Source organism: Hyla sarda, chromosome 1, assembly GCF_029499605.1.
Source record: "Hyla sarda isolate aHylSar1 chromosome 1, aHylSar1.hap1, whole genome shotgun sequence".
NCBI lineage: Eukaryota > Metazoa > Chordata > Amphibia > Anura > Hylidae > Hyla > Hyla sarda.
Window position 1 is genome coordinate 181964373 of NC_079189.1, and position 24242 is coordinate 181988614.

General features: G+C 40.4%; 1 protein-coding gene across 12 annotated transcripts in view; it reads right to left on the reverse strand.

Annotated features, from left to right (window-relative positions):
• Positions 1-24242, reverse strand: part of CAMK2D (calcium/calmodulin dependent protein kinase II delta) — a 229942-nt gene that overhangs the window by 72081 nt on the left and 133619 nt on the right. For 6 of the 12 annotated variants that reach the window (XM_056565417.1, XM_056565350.1, XM_056565402.1 and 3 more), the window contains exons 5-7: positions 21016-21081; positions 6609-6681; positions 1528-1630 (exon numbers count right to left, since the gene is read on the reverse strand). In XM_056565417.1, coding sequence (XP_056421392.1) covers positions 1528-1630; positions 6609-6681; positions 21016-21081 — 242 coding nt within the window. Of the gene's footprint in view, positions 1-1527; positions 1631-6608; positions 6682-7269; positions 7343-21015; positions 21082-24242 lie in introns of all 12 variants that reach the window. The other 6 variants (XM_056565378.1, XM_056565408.1, XM_056565339.1 and 3 more) reach the window with 1 other exon arrangement.

Consider the following 24242-nt stretch of genomic DNA (forward strand, 5'->3'; position numbering starts at 1 on the left):
CACGTCTTGAAAAAGAGTCAAGCCTGGACCTGAAACACGCTGATTGTTGCTGCACACTGTATTTATAAATGACGGAAAAATAAAGAATTCATTTATGTGGAGAAGCGCCAGGACTGGAGAATATTTTTTCTAATCCACGCACCTATGCTGACTGCCGAAATCCGGAGGAGATCGGGACTCCAGGGCTGCTGACCCATCCATAAGTGACACGCTATTTCAGATGTTATGCTCTGAGCATAAGCAACTTTGGGGAGCAAACATGATCTTCACCCAGCACTGAATCTAAGTGTCCTCTGATATTGCACTAGGATCGTGCCCCTACTCTGTTTTATTTATTTTTTATTGATAGGTCATAACCATGGCCATAGAATGGCATGCACACATCCACCAAGATATTAGTGTGAATATAAAGTGCTGAAGTATACATATTTTCACATGTTAGCGCTACAGATCCTAAAGTTTCATTTAACGGGTATAGGGTACAGAGGAACGCTCATGATGGGTAAGCACACAGGCACCTTATGATTTTTGTATGCACTTAATAGTAGCTTTGGCACTTTATGGGAAACAGAGTTTGGGACAGGTATATGTTAATTTGAGTACAGCGATACTGTGCCAGTTGAGCTATTAGCTATAGTTCCGGAATGTGGTATCTCAAAGGAAAACTGTCAGATATTTTCTCCCGCACTATCCACACTACTGGTGGAGAGTGCGGGAGAGGCTGATTAAAACGAGCCCGACCTTGGTCGGATCCGCCCGGCCGTTCGCCCGCAATTTTAGTTTTAATCTATGTGTATATCTTGCTGTAAATGGCACTGGCGGGGCTTCTGCAAGTAAACTGGCACTGACATCAGCGCCGCTTATGAATATTCTTCCCCCCTCCCTCCAGTTAGGAGCGGCGAAGAGAGGGAGAACTGGAGGGAGGGGGGATGAATATTCATAAGCAGCGCTGACGTCAGTGCCAGTTAACCTGCAGAAGCGGGCGAACGGCCGGGTGGATCCGAGCAAGGTAGGGCTTGTTTTAATCCGATTCTCCTGCACTATCCACCAGTAGTGTGGATAGTGCGAGAGAAAATATCTGACAGTTTTCCTTTAATACGATTTATTGAAGTTTGCATGCAATACAACATAAAATGTGCTCCTAGGATATTACTTATGACTATGTAAATGCTCCTCTGTTATTGCTCGGCCAAAATTTGAGGTCCTTATTCATCCAAATTTTGAGAGCTGTTTTTATCATATTTGTCAAAGTTGTGGTCTTCATTCACTCCCAAGTGGTGCTACGTTTCGGCAACCTCACACTGCCCTTTTCCAGCTTGAAATGGCAGCTTGGGGTTGCCGAAAGGTAGAACTACCTGGGAGCGAATAAAGACCACAAATGGAGTGCCACTGCTTTTTCCTTAATATATAACTGGATCCCTGACACTGATTATCAGCAGTAGGCACCCGTGCACATTTTTTTCTGGAGTGCTGCTTTCCTGAACAAATGTATCCACCCCCCCCCCCCCCCCAATATGCTTTTCTTACCAAACCATGCTTGTTGATCTCCTTGAACTTCAATTGCCAGTCCAAAATCTGCAAGTTTCACTGCTGCACCTTTTGATTTGCTAGCTAATAGCAAATTTTCTGGCTTTTATTTAATCGAAAGAGGAAAAAAATACAATGAAAATTAGATGTCAATTCTGTACATTTATAATCTTTTTTTTTTTTTTACATTTTGAACCTGTCATCACCAAAATTACGATTTAACAAAAAATAGTTATTGCACAGAAGAAATAATCAATATTGTGGGGATTTAATTCCTAATATTTTCTGTGTTAGACTTAGACTTATTAGACTTATTAGTGCTAAACGAGTCTTTAGGGTAGCATTACACATACAGCTAATGTTACAGATTTTCTGCATGGAAATCCTGCGTAATGCTACCGTAAGGTCACATTTAACTTTGCATCTTTAAAGGGAACCTCGCTAAGGCCAGCATAACATATGGAGAGAAACACTGTTTGCAGTAGTTGGTCCCTTATGCCAGGATGTATAGAAGAACCTACACCCAAAGTAGGTAGTGCTTGGCCAGAAAGAGTTTACTACCTCTGCCCAGTCTCTGCTAATGATAGGGAGACAACGGTAAATCATCACCTGGAGGGAGAGGGCCGCAGTGACTTAGCAGTAAAGGTAGCTCAGCACTACACCACCCAATCTTACCCTCACCTTCAGCATGGATCAGAAGCTTTTATGCAATCCTGCAAGGTGTCAGCATGGAACAAGATGATTTTTTCAGAACATATAAAAGAAAGGTCTTAATTAAGGCTTGCTTTCTTATGTGTACAGAATGCAGCAGTGATTCTTCTCTGGCCAAATGCTGCTTGCTTTCGGGTGTAGGCTTTCTGAACTTGCACTACATCCAGGCATCTTTACCCGCACAAATAAACTGACAGGTTCCCTTTAGATACAAACCTCTCCCCATTTTTAGCACACATCTTCACTGCTTCTTTGATATCACACGTGGATGAGCTGTACTGCATAGACAAAAGCTATTCACTATCCCTTAACATTGATGTGTAGTGAGAGATAACTGTTGCCCGAACTATTGCTAAAACCAAGTAATACCTTATTGTAAACACACTAGATTCAGTCTGCCACCGGGGCACTAAAATTGGCCAGCAAGGGCATTGATCTTATACAGTTGGGTCCCACTATATAAAATGTAAGTGGCAGATCTTAAAGGGGTATTCCAGGCAAAATCTATATATATATATATATATATATATATATATATATATATATATATATATATCAACTGGCTCCGGAAAGTTAAACAGATTTGTAAATTACTTCTATTATAAAATCTTAATCCTTCCAATAGTTATTAGCTTCTGAAGTTTTCTGTCTAACTGCTCACTGATGATGTCACGTCCCGGGAGCTGTGCATGATGGGAGAATATCCCCATAGGAACTGCACAGCTCCCGGGACGTGAGACATCAGAGAGCAGTTAGACAGAAAACAACAACTCAACTTCAGAAGCTAATAACTATTGGAAGGATTAAGATTTTTTAATAGAAGTAATTTACAAATCTGTTCAACTTTCCGGAGCCAGTTGATATATAAAAAAAAAGTTTTGGCCTGGAATACCCCTTTAATATTCTAGAGAATTTAGACATAATATAAGGCGGGTCTGCAGTTTTAACATCATTTCGTGATCAGATGTTTAGGGAAACAATTACCAGATATTCAGCCAATACTTACACGGTAGCACACATATCTAGTGCTGTGTTGTGTCTACAGCATTTCATCTTTCTTAAAATCCTTTGATGTGAATGGAAATGAGCAATTTGTAAACTTCCTAATTGCCCGGTGGCCGTCAATGAGGCGGACTCGCAGAATCATTTAAATGCCAGTTTTTTTTAAACAAGGGCATTATGTGACTTTTTGCAAACAGTACAGCAAGATAATAAATGTAACCAGTGCTTGCAGAAGGCAAGCTAAAATTAATACACAGGGGGCTTTTTCCCTCTCTCAGCTGCTATTTATGTACAGGCTATGGTTCTACTTTTATCGTGGAAAATTATGTGTGGCATTACGAACGTTTTCAAGAGGAGAAACAAATATACAATTTGATTGATCCAAAAACCACAACACCTTTAAATTGAGCTTATAGCACAATACGGGCTAAAGTTAGAAATCATTCACCAAAATACACTATTGTATCTATTTATACTGTTCTATTTAAAGGGGTATTCCAGGCCAAAACTTTTTTTTTTATATATATCAACTGGCTCCGGAAAGTTAAACAGATTTGTAAATTCCTTCTATTAAAGAATCTTAATCCTTCCAATAGTTATTAGCTTCTGAAGTTTTCTGCCTAACTGCTCAATGATGATGTCGCGTCCCGGGAGCTGTGCATGATGGGAGAATATCCCCATAGGAGCTGGACAGCTCCCGGGACGTGAGTCATCAGAAAGCAGATAGACAGAAAACAGCAACCCAACTTCAGAAGCTAATAACTATTGGAAGGATTAAGATTTTTTTAATAGAAGTAATTTACAAATCTGTTTATCTTTCCGGAGCCAGTTAATATTATATATATATACACACACATTTTAGGCCTGGAATACCCCTTTAACAAAGTAAAATGACATTTATGTGTATATGTAACAGGAAAGCTCTAGTTCTCCACTACATGAAAAAAGTAAAGATTTGTATCACACCTGTGATAAGGTATTCTACTTTCTGTGGTCCTTTATGCTACCAGCGCTTGTAACGAGAGATAAAAGACACCAAGTTGCTTCTTCAAACATTCCTTTTTGCCCAGTCTATGGCATAGCAGTCACTGTCTACAGACTGCTACTGCTCTGTGGGACTGCTTAGACAATTGATATTATATTGTAGAGCCTGGAGTCTTCTAATGGGGGACTATTTAAGGAGAATTCCGGTCATATACATCTTATCCCCTATCCAAAGCATAGGGGACAAGATGTGTGATAGTGGTGGTCCTGCCGCTGGGACCCCCGTGATCTCCGTGCAGCAGCCGGTATTCTGTCACGCCACGCCCCCTCGTGACGTCACACCAAGCCCCTTCCATTAGATCTATGGGAGGGGGCATGACTAGCCATCACGCCCCCTCCCATAGACATGAATGGAGGGGGTGTGAGGGTCAGTTATTAGTAAATTCTACTCTGCCTGAGTAGGGAATGAGTGGTGAATTTGCCCATATCAGCCAATCAGATTGCTTCTTTCATTTAAAAAAGAAAAAAAAAAAGAAAAGGAAAAAAAATCTCTGAAACATGAAAGGATGGATGTGATTGGTTTCTATGGGCAACTGCTCCACTCTTCCTCTATACAGGTTTTGATAAATCTCTAATATGTCTGAGAATCTGTAAGTGCCATTAAATTGAGGATTGACTGACCTAAAAGAAGAGCTCTACTGTTGCCAGGTCCTTTAATATGAAAGCATTGTTTTACCTGTTCCCTGGTTCATTATTGTCTTGTTTTACAGTGTGGCAGCCAAAAAACGTATCATAACTGGCAATATGCACTAAGGGTAGGGTCACGTACTGTATTTTACTGCATAATTTCTGCAGCAGATTTTGCTACCTGTTGACTTCAATGGGTAGAAAAATAGTCAGCAGCAGATATTTAGCAAAACATGGCACGTGTGACCCTACCCTAAGGAGAGATTTGGAAGTTAATTTTGTTTATTTGGTCTGTCAGCTGTGAAAAACAAAAAAACCCTCTCTCTAGTAGCATTTCTTAAAGTGATCTTAGCACAACCAATGCCAACTGTAATGCTTATTTAGACTTCTTAAAGAGTACCTGTCATCAAAAAAAGTTTTTATATATTGTACACTAATATATTCCTAACAACTTCCTAAAAGGTATGTTATTAAAAGAAAATGTTTATTTCCAGGTGTAATTTTATTATGAAAAACCCACCACTAGGGGTTTGAAATCTCAGACTACCGGGACACATGACTAGCACAGCGCTGCTCCCTGCCTGTCAATCAGACAGGCGGGAGCGAATACTGTGCCGCTGCTGGGCTTACTGCTCGCTCCTCCACCGGAGGAGGACCCCTATACCTACAAGATCTGAACGGTCGCTGAACACATGGGCATCTGTAAGGTCCGACTGCCGCCGGTAAGTATAGGCCGGGGGTGGACACACGTAGAGTGGGTTCTGTTCAGCCCGTCAGTCACCTGCCCATCACTCCAGCTCAGGGTCCAGGTGGCCCCCAGTGGGGGCACACAGGCCACAGGAGTCCCTTGAGGAGTGGATACATCATCACTTCTGGAACCCAACACTAACAGGATATTGGGGTGCAGTGTGAGGCAAGGCTCTGTGGAAGGCAGCCCCTTCATGTTGAGGTGTAAAGTCTTCTCCCCTAAAATAATGGAGAGTGTACATGAGACAGTTTGGGGGGGCCTAAAGGATCCTTTGTGTGTGCTAAGAGGAGGAAGGGGGGGGGGGTTACCCTATCATAACATGACACCAGGGAAGGGCAGAAGTGTTACTCGGCAGGCTTCAAGTAATGCCCCCTTCAGCCAGAGAAAGATGGTATTTGTGCTACTCTAATTACTGTAAATATATATTTATTTTGGTGTTATCCTTTTTTAACATGTACAGGATGTCATCTATTGTAATATCACAGTAAGACACTAACATTTTTCCATTTAGTATAATTGTATAAATTAATATAGTATACTATATTAATAGTATAAATTAATAAGCATGGCAAATGTTTATAATAACCCAATGATGACAAAAAGCTAATGTGCTCTGGGGATGGGAAGCACTAAATATATTTAGTACTAAAAAATAGTGCTTACATTTGTGAGAATTCTTAATAATGAAATTATATCGTAAAACCCATTTAACTCCCAAGAGGATTAGTTCTTCACACATGGCTACTCTAATAGCAAAGTACATAGAACACCACATACATATTACGTTTATGGAAATTCTGAGATAAAAATAATTTATTTTAATTTAGCAAACAAGAAAAAGCTGATACCCAAAGCATTCTCTGCTAGCATTATTAGGCAATACATGCAGGGTTATAGCCAAACAGTAGCATACCAGCAAACACAGTCTTTTTCTGAAGAAGCAACTTACCTTTAGATCTCGATGGACAACACCCATCTGATGGCAGTGAAGTACAGCCTCCAGGATCTGCTGAATGCAATGACTGCATGCAAACACCAGGATGCGTGTTAGTTCCAAGCTTGCACCCACATTCTGTATACCATCAGGAAGACTGGGTCATAACTTACAGCCAGAAACAACTGGTATAGATTTTATTATAGATATTATTACATTTTGCCATTAGAGGTAAAATTATTATTCACATCTTTTGTGTAAGAAACTGGTAAGATTTTTTTTTATATCTTGTCTAAAATGTTAACTCTAATTAATTGAGATGCAAATGAAAGACTACAGAATAATAAAACAGCCAATCAAATTTGTTAGGAGTTGTAACCAGTTGGTTTTGTAAGTTTAGCCCAATATCTGAGGACAGAAGTGGGGTGAAATCTGCAGACTGCATAAATCATCATGGCTAGACTAAATCGCTTTATAGTCTGTATACCTGAAATCTGGACATTTACACGTCAATGTGTGACTACATCCACATCTTATTTTGGCGTCTATAGCCATGATGCATATGAAGTGTGCAGGTACCATGCATATCATTTCATTACAGAGAAGTCATCAAGTTATATACACTTTAGCCACCTCCGCAACAGTAGTAAGCGACTTGTGAGCATCAGATACTGACCTTTAGGTCTCTGTGAACTATGCCATTAAGATGACAATGATTTACACTTTCTAGAATCTGCTGTATACAATGACTGTGAAAATACAAGGGTACAATGGAAGGGAGAACAATTTAAAGGTAAATAGTTACACTATAAACAGAACAGAAAACAACATATACGTGGACATTTGCATGTATCAATCCAGATTCAAGAAGGCTAAATTTAGAAGGTTGTGCACATTACAAGAGGACTAACATTGTTATGTGCAAACACAGAGGACATGAAAATGTACTTATCACTTATACATGGAATCAAACAAGGGAAGAAACAAGAACATTTATATTCCATGTTACAGAATATGGTTGAGAATAACATGAACATTTTCTAAACAGCAGTGATGTTTCCATTTAGAAATATTATTTATCACAGTGTTGAACACAGTAGGGTTATGGAAATGTGACTAACTATAATGACAAGAAAAAGGTAACACACACATGACTTCTTTTTGGAGTAAGGAAAAAATACAAGAGGGAAAACTAAAAAGGTATAATAAACAGAGGCCCGACATATCTTATTCAGGTGTAAATCCATGAAGGCTATCCTTTAAATGCTTAAAGGGGTTATCCAGTGGCTGGGAAAGGGGGGGGGGGGGTTCAAAAGTATGCCTATTGTGTGGGATATAAGAAAACAAACCTTCACTTACCTCCAGTGCTCTAGTGCTCTAGTGATGCCCCTGGTATCCTGTTCTTGTCCCCGCACAGACTGTGTTCTTGAACTGCAGCATGACGTGTCAGGAATTACCCGCCACTAATGTGTCACTGTGTCGCTCAGTGGTAGTGTGACACACTGGGCCCAGGAGCTTCCCGGGCCCAACACGTCACGCTGCAGCTTAGACAAAGGATCGCTGCAGTGGACCGGAACAGGACACCACAGTAGGTAAGTACAGATTTTGTTATATATACACCACACAACTGGCATACTTTTGAAACAACACCCCAAAATGCAAATTGCATTAATCACATGTAAAAATATTACATATTAATCTTTTATTATTAATAAAAGCTTCCCTAAGGGTGACCATATTGAAGGCATATACTACCTCCCTTCACATACAGCACAGAAGTGTGTGTGCTTAGTGCCAACTGCATAAAATGTAAGTTAAAGGGGTACTCCAAGTTATGTGTGTTATAAATTCACTTGTGTTACCATGTCATGGTGGATCGTCCTCTTTTTTTGTATTTTCATATCCCTGGAGCTTCAGCATTCCAGTCTGCACTATGGGTTACTGTAGTCCCCAGCCTGTTTCGGAATTCTGTGCGTCTCAAGGTACCGCTAATTAATTGATGACAGGGGGTTTAGCTTCTTCTTGTCTCGTCTGACAAGCTAGCCCCCTGATGATGTATGCGGCTCATCATTGTCCCGATGTGATGGCAATGAACACATTCCCCACTGTGATCAAAGGACATCATGCAGATAGCAGTTTGACGATGGCATGGCGGAATGTAGAGATGAGCCACGCACATTATCAGGGGCTTGCTTTTAAGGCGAGACAAGAAGAAGCCAAGCCCCTGTGATAGGCTGATTTGTGACACGTTGTCTAGAGCTGCACAATAAGATGGGAAAGGCTCGAAATTACCATAATCCATAATGCAGAAGAATGCTGAACCATCTCTGAAATTGCACTTACACAAGTAAATTTACAACAAAAATAACTTGGCATCGGGGCAGATTTTACCTCTTTAACTGACTAATCTATGATATTTTTGTCTCCAGGAGATGATCGTGTACACCTCCCATCTAGAGACTAGTAAAGATGCCTTCAGAGCCTTATTTTTGTGTATATATTGTTTTATCCTATATCATCTAGGTCTCCTGTAGTACAATAGAGCTGTCAATGTGTTATTTAAACTTGAGAAGAACTATATATTGTAGTCTAGAGAGCAAAATGTTTCTGTTATATGGCTCACAGGGCATGTGATAATGACAAAAATCCAGGTTTGAAATGTCTACAATAAGCGGCAAGTCAATGTTATATACTATTTGGCACTAGTGGTTAATGTTCTCTCTCTGAACTAGTGTCACAAAGTGAGCAGGCCAAGGCTATTATTAGGTTCAGGCAGACTGTGTGGCCTATTATAAAGCACACCCTAATAGAGGTGACAACATTCTCCGTGAAAGGAGTGCAATTCATTTTATCATCATTATCAGTGCAAGACATTCCTTTTCTCAATGTAGAAACGAATTAACATGTCATATTAAACATCCCCCACAGTAATGCAATATAATAAATGAACCAGTGTTCAGCTGAAGCCTAAAGAATGATTTAACTTGAACACGGTCCACATTATTCTTGTGATAGCAGAGGAGGACCTTTCTAATACAGAAGAGGCTTATTAATAAATTGCCAAGCTCTATTTCTGGAAATAGGACAATAAATCTGTAGACACAAGTCAATATTTGTAATAACTATTTCCTTCAGAGGTTGCCCCAGAACATTGAGTCAGCATGTGATCTTATATAAAAATCGGTATTCTAGAAAAAGCTTGTGTAGTCCATAAATGTAATAAAAACCTTTTGTTCCAGCACTTTCTCCTCCACGTAGTAATTAGAGGTTTCTCTTGGGTGAATGAATTAAATGTTATGAAGAGAATGGAAAGAGCAACTCATCCAACATTTATGGTAGACTGAATGTCCAACACCAAGTGCTGGCACTGGATGGATATTCACAATGCTTAAGCCAGTGTTGATTTCCACTGTGCATGTCCCCATTGCCATAATGCCACTATTGGCACTGTATATGGCTGCCATAAAAGCAAGTCAGTGTGAAGTGTTATATGACACAATCAACAAATTCCATTTTTTTTTTTTTAAACGGTCTGGTGCATTTCTTAACCAAAAGGTCCTTAGTGACAGCATAGCATTACGTGTAAACCCACAGTTACTTAGAACAATAATGGATCAAGAGCAAGACAATGCCACATTTACATTTTCTTTTAGGGGTTATTGTTCAAGCAGCCCATGGTTCTTTAAATGTTGTATTGTTTTGCAATTGGTTTATTAATTTTCTAGACTCTTCTATGACTAAGGACCTTCAGATCTGAAACGCATCGCATTGTTTTATGGTACCACTTATTGGATTTTGCTAAATTTAATTATGTGAAACTCAAATTAAAATTAGGATTTCAGTGGATGTGCTATACAAATCTTTTTTTGCTGTTTAATGCCCTGGTCAAACATTTGGGTTGTGCACTCCAGCATCTCTCTCACATGGTCAGAGTTTCTTCAACAGTATCACAGATTAAACTACTAGGATTCCAGCATTGAATTTTCCTGAAGCCTGGTCATTATATTTAAGCAAGGTCTTCCACCTTCAAATAAAGAACCCCCCAACAGTGGTAAACAGTACGAGAACCACATTGGAAAAAAAGAAACAAAAACATGCATGATCTATGGGAATGTAATGCAATATATAAAATCTTTCCAACACACATACCGTATTTTTCAACGTATAAGACGCACTTTTTCTTCCCCAAAACTGGGGGGGGGGGGAGTTGGTGCATCTTATATGACGAATACCTGTGGCCATCAACAGCCGGGACCCGCAGCTAATACAGGACATCACCGATCGCGGTGATGCCCTGTATTAACCCTTCAGATGCGGCGATCAAAGCTGACCGCCGCGTCTTAAGCGAAAATAGCACTAACCCGGCTGCTCAGTTGGGCTCTGTTCGGGACCGCCGCGGTGAAATTGCGGCGTCCCGCACAGCTTACAGGACACAGGGAGGGACCTTACCTACCACCTCGGTGTCTGCTCTGTGCCGGGATCCCCTGCATGGCCGGCGCTCTCGATTGACGTCATCACGCACGCCATTCCGTCATCCAATAGGAGTGGCGTGCGTAGCGACGTGATGACGGCGACGGAGAGCATGGATCCCGGGGAAGAAAACGTCCGGAGCGTCGGAGACACCATTGGGACGCGGCGACAGCGATGGAGCAACATCCAGGGCAGCGGTAACGGGTCTGGAGCTGCGGGGACACGTGAATATTACCTCCTATACCAGTGGTCTTAAACCTGCGGACCTCCAGATGTTGAAAAACTACATCTCCCAGCATGCCCGGACAGCCGTTGGCTGTCCGGGCATGCTGGGAGTTGTAGTTTTGAAACATCTGGAGGTCCGCAGGTTGAAGATCACTGTTGGGTTCAGAATCTTTTTTTTTTTCTAGATTTTGGACCTTTAAAATAGGGTGCGTCTTATATACCGGAGCGTCCTATAGGGCGAAAAATACGGTACTTAATATTAGGCTCTGTTGACACTAGTGTAATGGCTTCCATTTATTGCTGAGCCATATTTGTCATGATGGATTTGTTATCAAGAAAACAAACTGATCCTGAATTGCTAACACTGACTTCTGTCATTTTCAGGGTTGTGGAATATTTGAAGACAAGAACTTCACTGCAGACTGCACTATTCTTGCCGTTAAAAGTACAAGGAAACCAACACAACCTGCTAGGGTAGGTGTGCACATAGCCTACAATATAGATACATACATACACACACATTTTCTTTAATCACACATTTATGGCGTTTGCTAACCAGAATGCTTAAGACTTAGTATTAAACTACTTTTAAAAGTTTTAAAGGCTTTCTAGCAATATATTAGGGCACACATTAGGGAGATTCATGGACATCGGTGCACTTTTTAATCAGAGACTTTTTGCTGTCAATTTTGCTGGTATAACATTTTCTATATGAAACAAAAGATTGTGAAAGAATGAGAAGATCTTTGAAGGCAAGACAACTTTTAATGTAAATACATTGATAACTCTCCCAAATATGATCTCATAAACTAAAATCAGAAATGTTTATATAATTGGTATTTCCATTTAAAAATTGTATGAATAACTTTTTTAATATACTACTTAACCCCCTTAAGGACCGATCCATTTTTTACCTCTATGACCAGGCTTTTTTATTTTTTGACATGTATTTCTTTAAATGGTAATAACTTTAGAACGCTTTTTCTGAGCAGAGCGATTCTGAGATAGTTTTTTCCTGACATATTGTACTTTATATAACTGGTGCATTTTTGTTGACACATGAAGCATTTTTTGTGAAAAACATCAAAATATTGTGAAAAACTGGAAAATGTCAGGCTTTTTTTTTTTTTATTGTATACACTGTGCGATAAAAGTGATGCTATATTTATTCTGTGGGTCTGTAAGATTATGGCGATACCCAGTTTATATAGCTTTCAATGTTCTTTTTCCTTTTCTGAGCAAAATTATTTTTCTGCCATTCATTTTCCAATAGCCCTTTTTTTATTTTTCGTCCGACGCCATTGAGTAAGGGCTTATTTTTTGCGGGATGAGCTCTACTTTTTATTGGTATCATTTTTGTGCTACGTGCTACCTTTTGATATTTTTATTCCGCTATTTGTACCACAATTGGCGAATTTTGCGCTTTTTTATAGGTTTTTTTTACGGCGTTCACTGTGCGGGATAATTTACATTATAGTTTTATAGTACATGTCATTAGGGCTTTTATTGGGAAAGGGGCATTTATTTATTTTTTTGCACTTCATACTTTTATTGAAGAACTTTTTATTTTTTTACACTTTTTACAGGTTATACTATGCTGCAATACATTTGTACTGCAGCACAGTATAACCTGATGAGCTGCAGACACTACTGCCTGTGCGATCCAGCCTCTGGCTGGATCTCACAGGCTTCTGTAGCAAGCATACAGGAGGTCATGATCTGATCTCCTGCTGCCAGTGATAGGCTGAGCGCACTATCATGTAAGAAGCTGGCCGGCTCCTTACATGACAGTATATCACCGGCCGAGGTGGGACATCGCTGTGGCCTGTGATAGGCTGACGGCTCTGTGACGTTCCCATCCCCAGCGTGAGGCAGTTACCGGAGCAACGGGGGAATGTAGGAAGGTGAGTTAAAGTTTATTTTGTTGATTTTTGCAGCCCGGCCACAAGGAATATGTAGTATAGTACAGATTTCCAGCACCGGCGGCTCGCAACTCACAGGAGGACGATGAGAGCGGTGCTTGCAGGTAACATGATTAGTTCCCCGATGTGGGGGACAGCGCAGTGCTGGGCTGATAAACCAGTGGGAGGGGAAATCACATACTAGAGAAACAGCACCCACGGGTCACATGATGATGGGGAAATACCATTAAATACCGTGGAACCGCCATAACTTACAAAAATGTGATACACATTTTTGGTCATACCGCCCAGCTCTAATAAACTATAGGTCATTTTCTGATGACACATTTCATTTAACTTGATCTTCTGCTTTCTGACTATAGAATGCTAGATTTAAGAAATTACCAAGTACCAAGACTAGCATGCACACACGCAAATCATTGTCACATCAATGACTTAGAATTCTGTTATGTGCACCACTTCTATAAGTTACCAAAGGAGAAATCAGTGAAAAACATATCACAGCAGTGAAGCAGGACAGTAAACTTGATTAATATGAAAGGGACTGTCACCTATGCATACCATGTAAACGTGGCCTGATAAAACGAAGTATTATATCAAATACTGAACATTTTAAAAATAATAGAACAAAGTTTTACGAAGAAAGTGTTGACCTTGCTCTAGTTACAAGATAATAGAATATAGGCCTTATGTCTACTGTATAAAAAAAGGACTAGGGATATAGGAGCAAATGTTTATACTAAATTTCACTGATACAGTTAACCAACCCAGTCATCCTTTCCACACAGTTGAAATACATAAACGGTATATAGGTAGCCTCATTTTTTTTTATTTATGTCACTGGTTAACACTGCTGTAATGGGCTAGTAACATCTGCCTAACTACATACCCACATATAGTGAAATCACTAAAATAGGTTGGACACAGCTCTATAATTCAGAATGCAGACACAAGTACACAAGCAGACACCACCATTTTCCTGTAAAAGCCTCGTGTAAATAAGAAATACAGATCCAGACTAATGGTTGTCATACAATAGGATAAAAAGAACTAGGAAATTAACTATTACTAAGGCTCTGTTTACACTAGTGTCAAGGCTTCTGTTAATAACCAACATATAACAGCTCTGATGGATCCTGCTTTTGAAATGTTGGCCAATAAAGCCTGAAAAATTCCACTGGATTATAACATAGCTCATCAGGTTTCCTTAATGGTTCCGGACTTGCGGTAATACTGAATGCAATAATAATGATGTAGACAATGTTTAGTGTCAAAAACATCAGATCCCCTTGAGGAAAGGCAAAAACGGACATGTTTATTTCATTGGCGAGTTATACTGAAGGCTAATGTGGAACTCCAACATGCCCAATCCATTGTTTCCCCTTACACACGATGCATGTAACTATCCCATCTAAAGGGAAGGGTGACACATGCTGTATTTTGCTGCGTATTTACTGCTGCATATTTTCCTACCCATTGACGTCAACGGGTAGGGAAATACGCAGCAGCAAATATGAAACAAAATATGGGACGTGTAACCCTTCCCAAAACCAGCAGGCTTGGTTGACTATTATCTGGAGCATATAGCCATGCATATTGTTATGATGCAGATTACCAAACCAGTCTTAGTTTAGTTATTAGGCCAGCATGGAATGCTGGGACATTTCAGCTATGAAACCTACACTATAGCAAATGCAGCTCTAGACTATAATAGACTGCACAGAGGACTTAAATATAAGAAAGATAGATTTAATCTATGAGTACACTGTAAAATGGGGTATTAAAGTTGACATCCGTTACAGGTAAGCTTTTCTAGAACCTTTTGACTGGTTATTTCATAATTTAAAAAAAAAGCGCATAACACTGAATAATTACAGGCTTTGTATCCAGGAATGAAGAATGGCCAAGGAAAGCTCTGAAAGCTCAGTCACGCTTTGAAAATGAATATTCATCTATTTTCAAGTAAATGCTTATGTTACCTAGTCTTGTAATTCCCTGTTGTCTGCAGAAATGAAAAGGCTGCTTGGCACTTAAAAGAAAAGCATTGCTTAACATTCCAGTTCCATTTGTTAAGGGGAAAAATGCCATAAAAATAATTCTACAGCCTGAATAAGTTAGAAAATCTTTCGAACCATAAATATCATTTTTACATATATGGATTGCAAGTGGCAGCATTTTGCAATAAATTGTGGAAATTCGCTTTACATGGTATAATACAGACCTAAATACTATATATTGTACAGCAAACTCATTTTAATGGAATAAAATTCCAACCTCACCTTAGCCAACAGAAGATGGTCCTAAACTAAGGATACCTCTCTTTAACCCCTTAAGGTCTCAGCCCTATTTTGCAAATCTGACCACTGTCACTTTAAGCATTAATAATTCTGACATTTTTACTTTTCTGATTCAGAAATCGTTTTCTTGTTACATACTCTACTTTAACATAGTGGTACATTTTCGTCATTACTTGCATCCTTTCTTGGTGTAAAATCCCAAAATGTCATCAAAATTTTGAAAAATTATGGATTTTTCGAACTTTGAAACTCTCTGCTTGTAAGAAAATGGACATTCCAAAAAAAATGATATATTGATTCACATATAAAATATGTCTACTTTATAATTGCATCATAAAGTTTATGTTTTTACTTTCTGAATACATTAGAGGTCTTCAAAGTATAGCATCAATTTTTAAAATTTTCACGAAAACTTGAAAATCTGAATTTTTCAGGGACCAGCTAAGTTTGAAGTGGATTTGAGGGGCCTTTCTGTGAGAAATACCCCATAAATGACCCCATTATATAAACTGCACCCCTCAAAGTATTCAAAATGACATTGATAATGTTTGTCAACCCTTTAGTTTCACAGGAACCGCAGCAAAGTGGAGGAGAAAAAAAACAAAATCTCCATTTTTTACACCAACATGTCCATGTAGTCTCATTTGTTTCATTTTTACAAGGGGTATAAGGAGAAAAAGCCCCCCAAAACTTGTAAGTAAATTTCTCTCGACTATGGCAATACCTCATATGTTGACGTAAAGTGCTCTGTGGGCTCGCAACATGGCTCAAAAGGGGAAGAGCAACTGTGGGATTTTGGAGGGCGAATTTTGCTGTCATGGTTTTTGGGGGGCATGTTGCATTTAGGAAGCCCCCAAGGTGCTAGAACAGCAACAAAAAAACTCCACATGGCACACTATTTGGGGTATAGTGAGCCTTAACACCTTACAGGTGTTTGACAGGTTTCCGTTGATTTGGACGTGAAAATGAAAAATTTTATTTTTAACACTACAATGTGTTTATCCAAATTTTTCATTTTCACATGGGTTAATAGGAGAAAATGGACCCAAAAATGTGAAGCCCAATTTCTCCCAAGTAAGGAAATACCCTATAAGTGGAAGTAAAGTGCTCTGCTGGTGCACTACAGATCTCTGAACAGAAGGAGCGCCATTGGGCTTTTGGAGAATTAATTTAGCTGAAATGGTTTTTGGGGGGCATGTCACATTTAGGAAGCCCCCATGGTGCCAGAACAGCAAAAAAAAAAAACAAGGAAAAAAAAAAAAAAAACAACACATGGCACACTATTTAGGAAACTACACCCCTCAAGGAACGTAACAAGGGGTATAGTGAGCCTTAACACCCTACAGGTGATTGACAAACATTTGTTAAAGTGGGATGTGAAAATGAAAAATTTGAATTTTTTTTTCACTAAAATGCTTGTTTTACCCAAAATGTAAAATAAGAGAAAATGTCCCCCAAAATTTGTAACCTCATTTCTCTCGAGTAAGGGAACACCTCTTACGTGGATGTAAAAAGTGTTCTGTGAGTGAACTAGAGGGCTCAAAAGGGAAGGAGCGACATTGGGATTTTGGAGAGCAAATTTAGCTAAAATGTTTGTTTTTTTTTTGGGGGGGGGGGGGCGTGTCGGACAGTTGGACGTGAATACCCCATATGCGGATGTAAAGTGCTCTGCGGGCGCACTACAGGGCTAAGAATAGAAGGAGCGCCATTGGGATTTTGGATAAAGAATTTGGTTGGGTTGGAATAAGTCATGGGCCATGTGCATTCACAAAGCCCCCGTGCTGCTAGAACAGTGGACCCCCCCCATGTGACCCTATTTTGGAAACTACACCCCTCACAGAATGTAACAAGGAGTGCAATTAAACCCCACTGGCATTTGACAGATCTTTACAACAGTGGGCTGTGCAAATGAAAAATAAAATTTTTCATTTTCATGGACCACTGTTCAAAAAATCTGCCAGACACCTGTGGGGTGTAAATGTTCACTGCACCCCTTTTTACTTTCTGTGAGGAATGTAGTTTCCAAAATGGGGTCACATGTGAGGGGGGCCCAATGTTTTGGCAACCTGGGGGCTTTGTATACGCACTTGGCCTTCAATTCTTGCCAAATTCTCTCTCCAAAAGCCCAATAGCGCTCCTTCTCTTCTGAGCCCTGTAGTGTGCCAGCAGAGCACTTTACATGGGGTATTTCCTTACTTAGAAGAAATGGTGTTAAAAATTTTGGGGGGCTTTTTCTCCTATTACCCCTTGTGAAAAAGAAAAGTTTGGGGTAACACCAGCATTTTAGCGGAAAAAAAACAAATTTTTCATTTTCACATCCAACTTTAATGAAAATTCGTCAAACACCTATGGGGTGTTAAGGCTCACTATACCCCTTGTTACGTTCCGTGAGGGATGTAGTTTCCAAAATGGGGTCACATGTGTTTTTTTTTTTTTTTTTTTTTTTTTTTTTTTGCGTTTATGTCAGAACTGCTGTAACTACTAGCCACCCCTGTGCAAATCCCCAATTTAGGCCTCAAATGTACATAGTGTGCTCTCACTCCTGTGCCCTGTTGTGCACCCGCAGAGCACTTTATGTCCACATATGGGGTACTTCCGTACACGGGAGAAATTGTGTAACAAATTTTGGGGGGGGGTCTTTTTTTTTTTATTTTTTTTTACCTTTACCTCTTGTGAAAATTAAAAGTATGGGGAAACACCAGCATGTTAGTGTAAAAAAAAATAAAAAAATTTACACTGACATGCTGGTGTAGACCCCAACTTTACCATTTCATAAGGGGTAAAAGGAGAAAAAGACCCCCAAAATGTGTACCACAATTTTTTCAGAGTACGGAAATAAAACTAAACTGTTGCCTTGAAATACAACAGGGCTCCATGTGAGAGCATCATGCGCATTTGAGGCCTAAATTAGGGATTTGCATAGGGATGGACCCGGATACAAGCATTACACTTGACTCCGCCACCTAACTGTGTAAGGGTGTATATGTAGTGTTTTACTTTTTATTTTGTTTAGTGTAATGTTTTTAGGGTACATTCACATGGTCGGGGTTTACAGCGAGTTTCCCACTGGGAGATTGAGCTGCGGTGAAAAATTTGCTGCATCTCAAACTTGCAGCAGGAAACTCACTCTAAATACCCTGTACATTCACATGGGGGAGGGGGTGTAAACCTCCAGCTGTTGCAAAACTACAACTCCCAGCATGCACTGACAGACCATACATGCTGGGAGCTGTAGTTATGCAACAGATGGAGGCACACTGGTTGCAAAACACAGTTTGTTACTTAACTCAGTGTTTCACAACCAGTGTGCCTCCAGCTGTTGAAAAACTACAACTCCCAGCATATACGTTCTCTCAGTGCATGCTGGGAGTTGTATTTTTGCAACAGCTGGAGGCACACTGGTTGTGAAACAGAGTTAGGTAAACTCTGTGTTTCACAACAAGTGTGTCTTCAGCTGTTGCAAAACTACAACTCTCAGAATGCATTGACAGCCGAAGGGCTGGGAATTGTAGTTATGCAAAAGCTGGAGGCACACTTTTTCATAGAAAAATGTGCCTCCAGCTGTTGCATAACTAAAACCCCTAGCATGCACAGACTTCCAAAGGGCATGCTGGGAGTTGTAGTTGTGCCTCCAGCTGTTGCATAACTACAATTCCCAGCATTCCCTTAGGCTGTGCATGCTGGGAGTTGTTGCTAGGCGACAGCAGGAGGAGAAAAGGCTTCACCTCCTGCTGTATCCTGCCGCCCGCAGCGTGGCCACAACAGCGCTGCCGCTCCTGTCCTCCGCCAGACAGGTAAGGGACCTCCGCCTGACCTCCAGACAGGAAAGGGACCTCTGCCTACCCCGATCACCGCCCAGCAGAGTAGTGATTGGTTGGTCGTTCTGACCGATCCATCACGTGATCGTGAGGTGGCACCGTGCTCGGTAAGGTTCATTGGGGATGATTGGAGACCTGAATGACCCGGAATCGCCACAAATCACAGGACTGAGGACTGAATTGGAACTACGCAGCAGATAATTCCACAGCGGAAATTCTGCCGTGTGCAGAGTGCAGCAGAATTTCACAGAAATTCCACAATGTGAACATGGCCTAACGCAGAAGTGATAGAGTCCATTAAAATGAATCCCTATAACTTGCTGCATAGCACTTCCTGGTATCAGTGATGGCATGAAGAACAGCCCACTCACAAAATCAGTGGGAAACTTCTGCGGTGACTGCCAAGGTGGGCAATTCCTTATGCTTACACGGACACAAGAAAGTACTCTGCAAGCTGTGCATTACGAAGCTATCCATTTAGCAAGCAGAATTTCAGCTGCGGTAAATCCTGCAGCCTATTGAACAAACTCCTAAGGCTGGTGCTGTTAAAATTATATTTTGATATCTATGTTCACTGTATTTTCTACATATGATGCTTAGCTAAGATGGAGCCGGCTTATTTCTCTGTTTTAGTTAACGCTTATCTTCCTTTCGGCCAGCGCCCAGTGATGCTTGAAACTATGCAACTGACCTAGAGTAGGAGAACAATAAGCTCTGTTATATTAAGAAATAACTGTAAAAGGGGCACTGTGATTGGCAATAAAGCTACCTATGCATCATGAGCCACCAGTGTGCGTGCCTTTAGCCGATCAGTTCACACTCAAAATGTTACTATAGAAGAGACAAACACCTGACTGGGTGTGACTCTGCTGCTGACCTGTTATGGCTGTGGGATCACCAATCTGTATCGATACATCTGTAATAAATCTGTCTTCTAATCAAGGCGACTGGAGTTGACTGATCAGGGGTAGAAATAGATTCCAACAGCTGGGTTCACACAACGGATTTTCAGAGTATAAACTTGTAATTGATTTCATCATATTTTTCTGGCTGGCGAGATGGTTGTTTCCTTCCTCGAAGAATTTTGGTCTTTCTGCATGGAATGTGAATGTATGTTCCACATGGAAAGATCAAACAACCACCATGCAGGCCAGAAACATACTACAAAATCAATTTAGAGTTCATGCTCTGAAAATCTATAAGGTGAACCCAGCCTAAGGAAGCATTCACACGTACAGGATCTACTACTTGATGCCATCTGCAGCAGATCCTGTACATGTGAATACACCCTTAATCTAGTAAGCAATTTAATAAGAATTTTTTTTTGTTAACATGGTTCTTTACTTTTCAAAATGGATAGCATAACTCAGACATTATTTGGTTCAGAAAGGTCTAAACCAAATAATGTGAACAAAGTGGCAGTGGTGCTCTGCTCAGCACAGGCGTGCCTCTGACCATGTGTGCCATATTACAGTCAAAGCATCTATTTAGCATATTTTGAATAGAAGGTCTGCCCCTCTAAATATCAAAAAAAGGTCCCTGCTTTTTTGGCTCACAACAATCACATGCTTACAGCACAGGCTAGTGATATGGAAATGTTGACATATAAGCAATATGGTTTTATAATACTCTTCTATAGGCATCTTCTTCATGCACCATATAAAACTGACATGGAAAAGTCATAACGTACCTTGCATCTGCTTCACTATAGTATTCTCTTGCAACTATATCTTCAAATAACTCTCCACCAGTAACTCTGCAAAGGAACAATAGAAAATAGACTCATGAAACAAACTGAACCATAAAACAACATAAAACTTCAGTATACATAGGCAAACATATATCCATCCATTTTTAATATATGTACAAGCCAGGAACATTGTGACACACAGATTTCTTATTACAATTAAGCTTTAGATACTGTAGAGTAGACAGTCAACTGTACTACAGTAAAATTAAAATTTATACACACACAAACACACAATACCAAGACAAAAATGTTGGATAGTTACTAAACTATGCATGCAATTATGTTTCAGGCAGATATGTAAATTAAGACAGGTGTGGGCTCATTACACTGGGTCTTGCTACAAAAGAAAAAAAAAAAAAAAAAGGATGACTTCTGCTGCCCTATAACAATGCTCTCAGAGGCTACTTTTGGGCAGTGTACCTCTTGGTGAGAGATCATTGACTGTTAGACATGGTTCTACCTACGACGCATGAAAATACATTTTGCTCAGTTAACAGACTAGCAGGGGGTGCATCATTGGATTGGGATAAGCAGAAAGGTTGTTTCAACAAACTGACCTCCATCTAGGTCATTCTGACTAAGCTGCTTGGAGGTGTAAAGAGCAGACCACCATTATTTGATCTGCAGACAACTATGAGCAACTCCAACATCAAACTAGGCCACCATCCAGACACAGGTAGCATTTTCACTACACATCTCTGTCCTTTCCATGGAACATTTCCAGACATACAGCAGAAAGAAATTTGGTGGCACTGCACCCATCATGTGCCCTGCCATAGACAGCCCGTCACAGTCACCTTTGTTTTCAATAGTGGTGTCAACAAAAAGCCTGGATTGCTATTGACTGGAACTGTATTGTCTTTGGTGATGTTTCAAAGTTCTGTTTGGGTTCGGTTTGAGTTTAAAGGCCTCATGGTGTGCACATCAATCATGCCTTTACTGTGGCACAACAAACAGCCCCACAGATGATGTGAGGATTTGGAAAGCCATTGCAGCCAGTCACCCACTCATAGTAGTTATACGTGGAACACAAAAAATATGTTGCTTCTCATGGCAGGGCCTCCAATTGGCATTTTTAGCAGAATAAGGCTCGCCCACATGCAGAAAGGGGCTCCTTTTCAGTCTAGGAATGCAACTCCTTCAGAGACTCCAGAAGCGTTATGGGGGTTTAACCCCTTAAGGACGCAGGACGTAAATGTACATCCTGGTGGGGTGGTACTTAACGCACCAGGACGTACATTTACATCCTGTGCATAACCGCGGGCATCGGAGCGATGCCCGTGTCATGCGCGGCTGATCCCGACTGCTGATCGCAGCCAGGGACCCGCCGGCAATGGCCGACGCCCGCGATCTCGCGGGCGTCCGCCATTAACCCCTCAGGTGCCGGGATCAATACAGATCCCGGCATTTGCGGCAGTGCACGATTTCAATGAATGATCGGATCGCCCGCAGCGCTGCTGCAGGGATCCGATCAATCAGAATGCCGCACGGAGGTCACCTCACCTTCCTCCTTCCGGCGTCCTATACATAGAACAGATCAGTATTAGCAATCATGGTATTGCTATGAATAGTCCCCTATGGGGACTATTCAAGTGTAAAAAAAAATGTAAACAAATGTAAAAGTAAAAAAAAAAAGTGAAAAATCCCCTCCCCCAATAAAAAAGTAAAACATCCGTTTTTTAACTACTTTACCCCCAAAATGCGTAAAAAATTAATTTAATAGACATATTTGGTATAAATGTTAATGATCCCGTACGGTGAACGTAAAAAAAAAAAAGTCCAAAGTTGCTACTTTTTTTTATACATTTAAAAAAAAAAAAATTATAAAAAATGTATTCAAAGTTTTTTTTATATGCAAATGTGGTATCAAAAAAAAGTACAGATCATGGCGCAAAAAATGAGCGCTCATACCGCTGCTTATACGGAAAAATTTAAAAGTTATAGGTCATCAAAATAAAGGCATTATAAACGTACTAATTTGGTTAAAAAGTTTGTGATTTTTTTAAGCACAACAATAATATAAAAGTATGTAATAATGGGTATCATTTTAATCGTATTGACCCTCAGATTAAAGAACACATATAATTTTTACCGTAAATTGTACAGAGTGAAAACGAAACCTTCCAAAATTAGCAAAATTTCGTTTTTCTTTTTCATTTCCCCACAAAAATAGTGTTTTTTGGTTGCGCCATACATTTTATGATATAATGAGTGATGTCATTACAAAGGACAACTGGTCGCGCAAAAAACAAGCACTCATACTAGTCTGTGATTGAAAATATAAAAGAGTTATGATTTTTAGAAGGCGAGGAGGAAAAAATGAAAACGTAAAAATGTAATTGTCCTTAAAGGGGTAGTCCAGTGGTGAAAAACTTATCCCCTATCCTAAGGATAGGGGATAAGTTTGAGATTCCGGGGGGTCCGACCGCTGGGGCCCCATGCAATCTCTCTGTACGGGGCCCCGGCTCTCCGCCCAGATAGCGGGTGTCGACCCCCGCACGAGGCGGCGGCCAACACGCCCCCTCAATACATCTCAATGGCAGGGCCAGAGATTGCCGAAGGCAGCGCTTCGGCTCTGCCATAGAGTTGTATTGAGGCGGCGTGTCGGCCGCCGCCTCGTGCGGAGGTCGACAAGCCCCCTTCCCGCGGGCTGTCGGGGCTTCGTACAGGAGAGCGCAGGGGGCCCCAGCGGTCGGACCCCCCGCGATCTGTCACCACTGGACTACTCCTTTAAGGCCAAAATGGGCTGAGTCCTTAAGGGGTTAAACTTGCAGAAATGTATTTTTCAGTAATACACAGTAATAAGATTTAAATGGGCACTGTAGGATCCAAAAACTTTTTGTATGCTGCTACTGACGAAAATAAAAGACCCTTTGCAATATGGTTGCTTTAAAAAAAAAATATATATTTAAAATAATATAGGTATAGTATAGGGTATAGTGAGCCTTCAAGGGGTACTCCGGTGAAAACCTTTTTTCTTTTAAATCAACTAGTGGCAGAAAGTTAAACATATTTGTAAATTACTTCCATTAAAAAATCTTAATCCTTCCAGTACTTATTAGCTGCTGAATGCTACAGAGGAAATTCCTTTCTTTTTGGAACACTGATGACATCACGAGCACAGTGCTCTCTGCTTACATCTCTGTCCATTTTAGCAACCATGCATA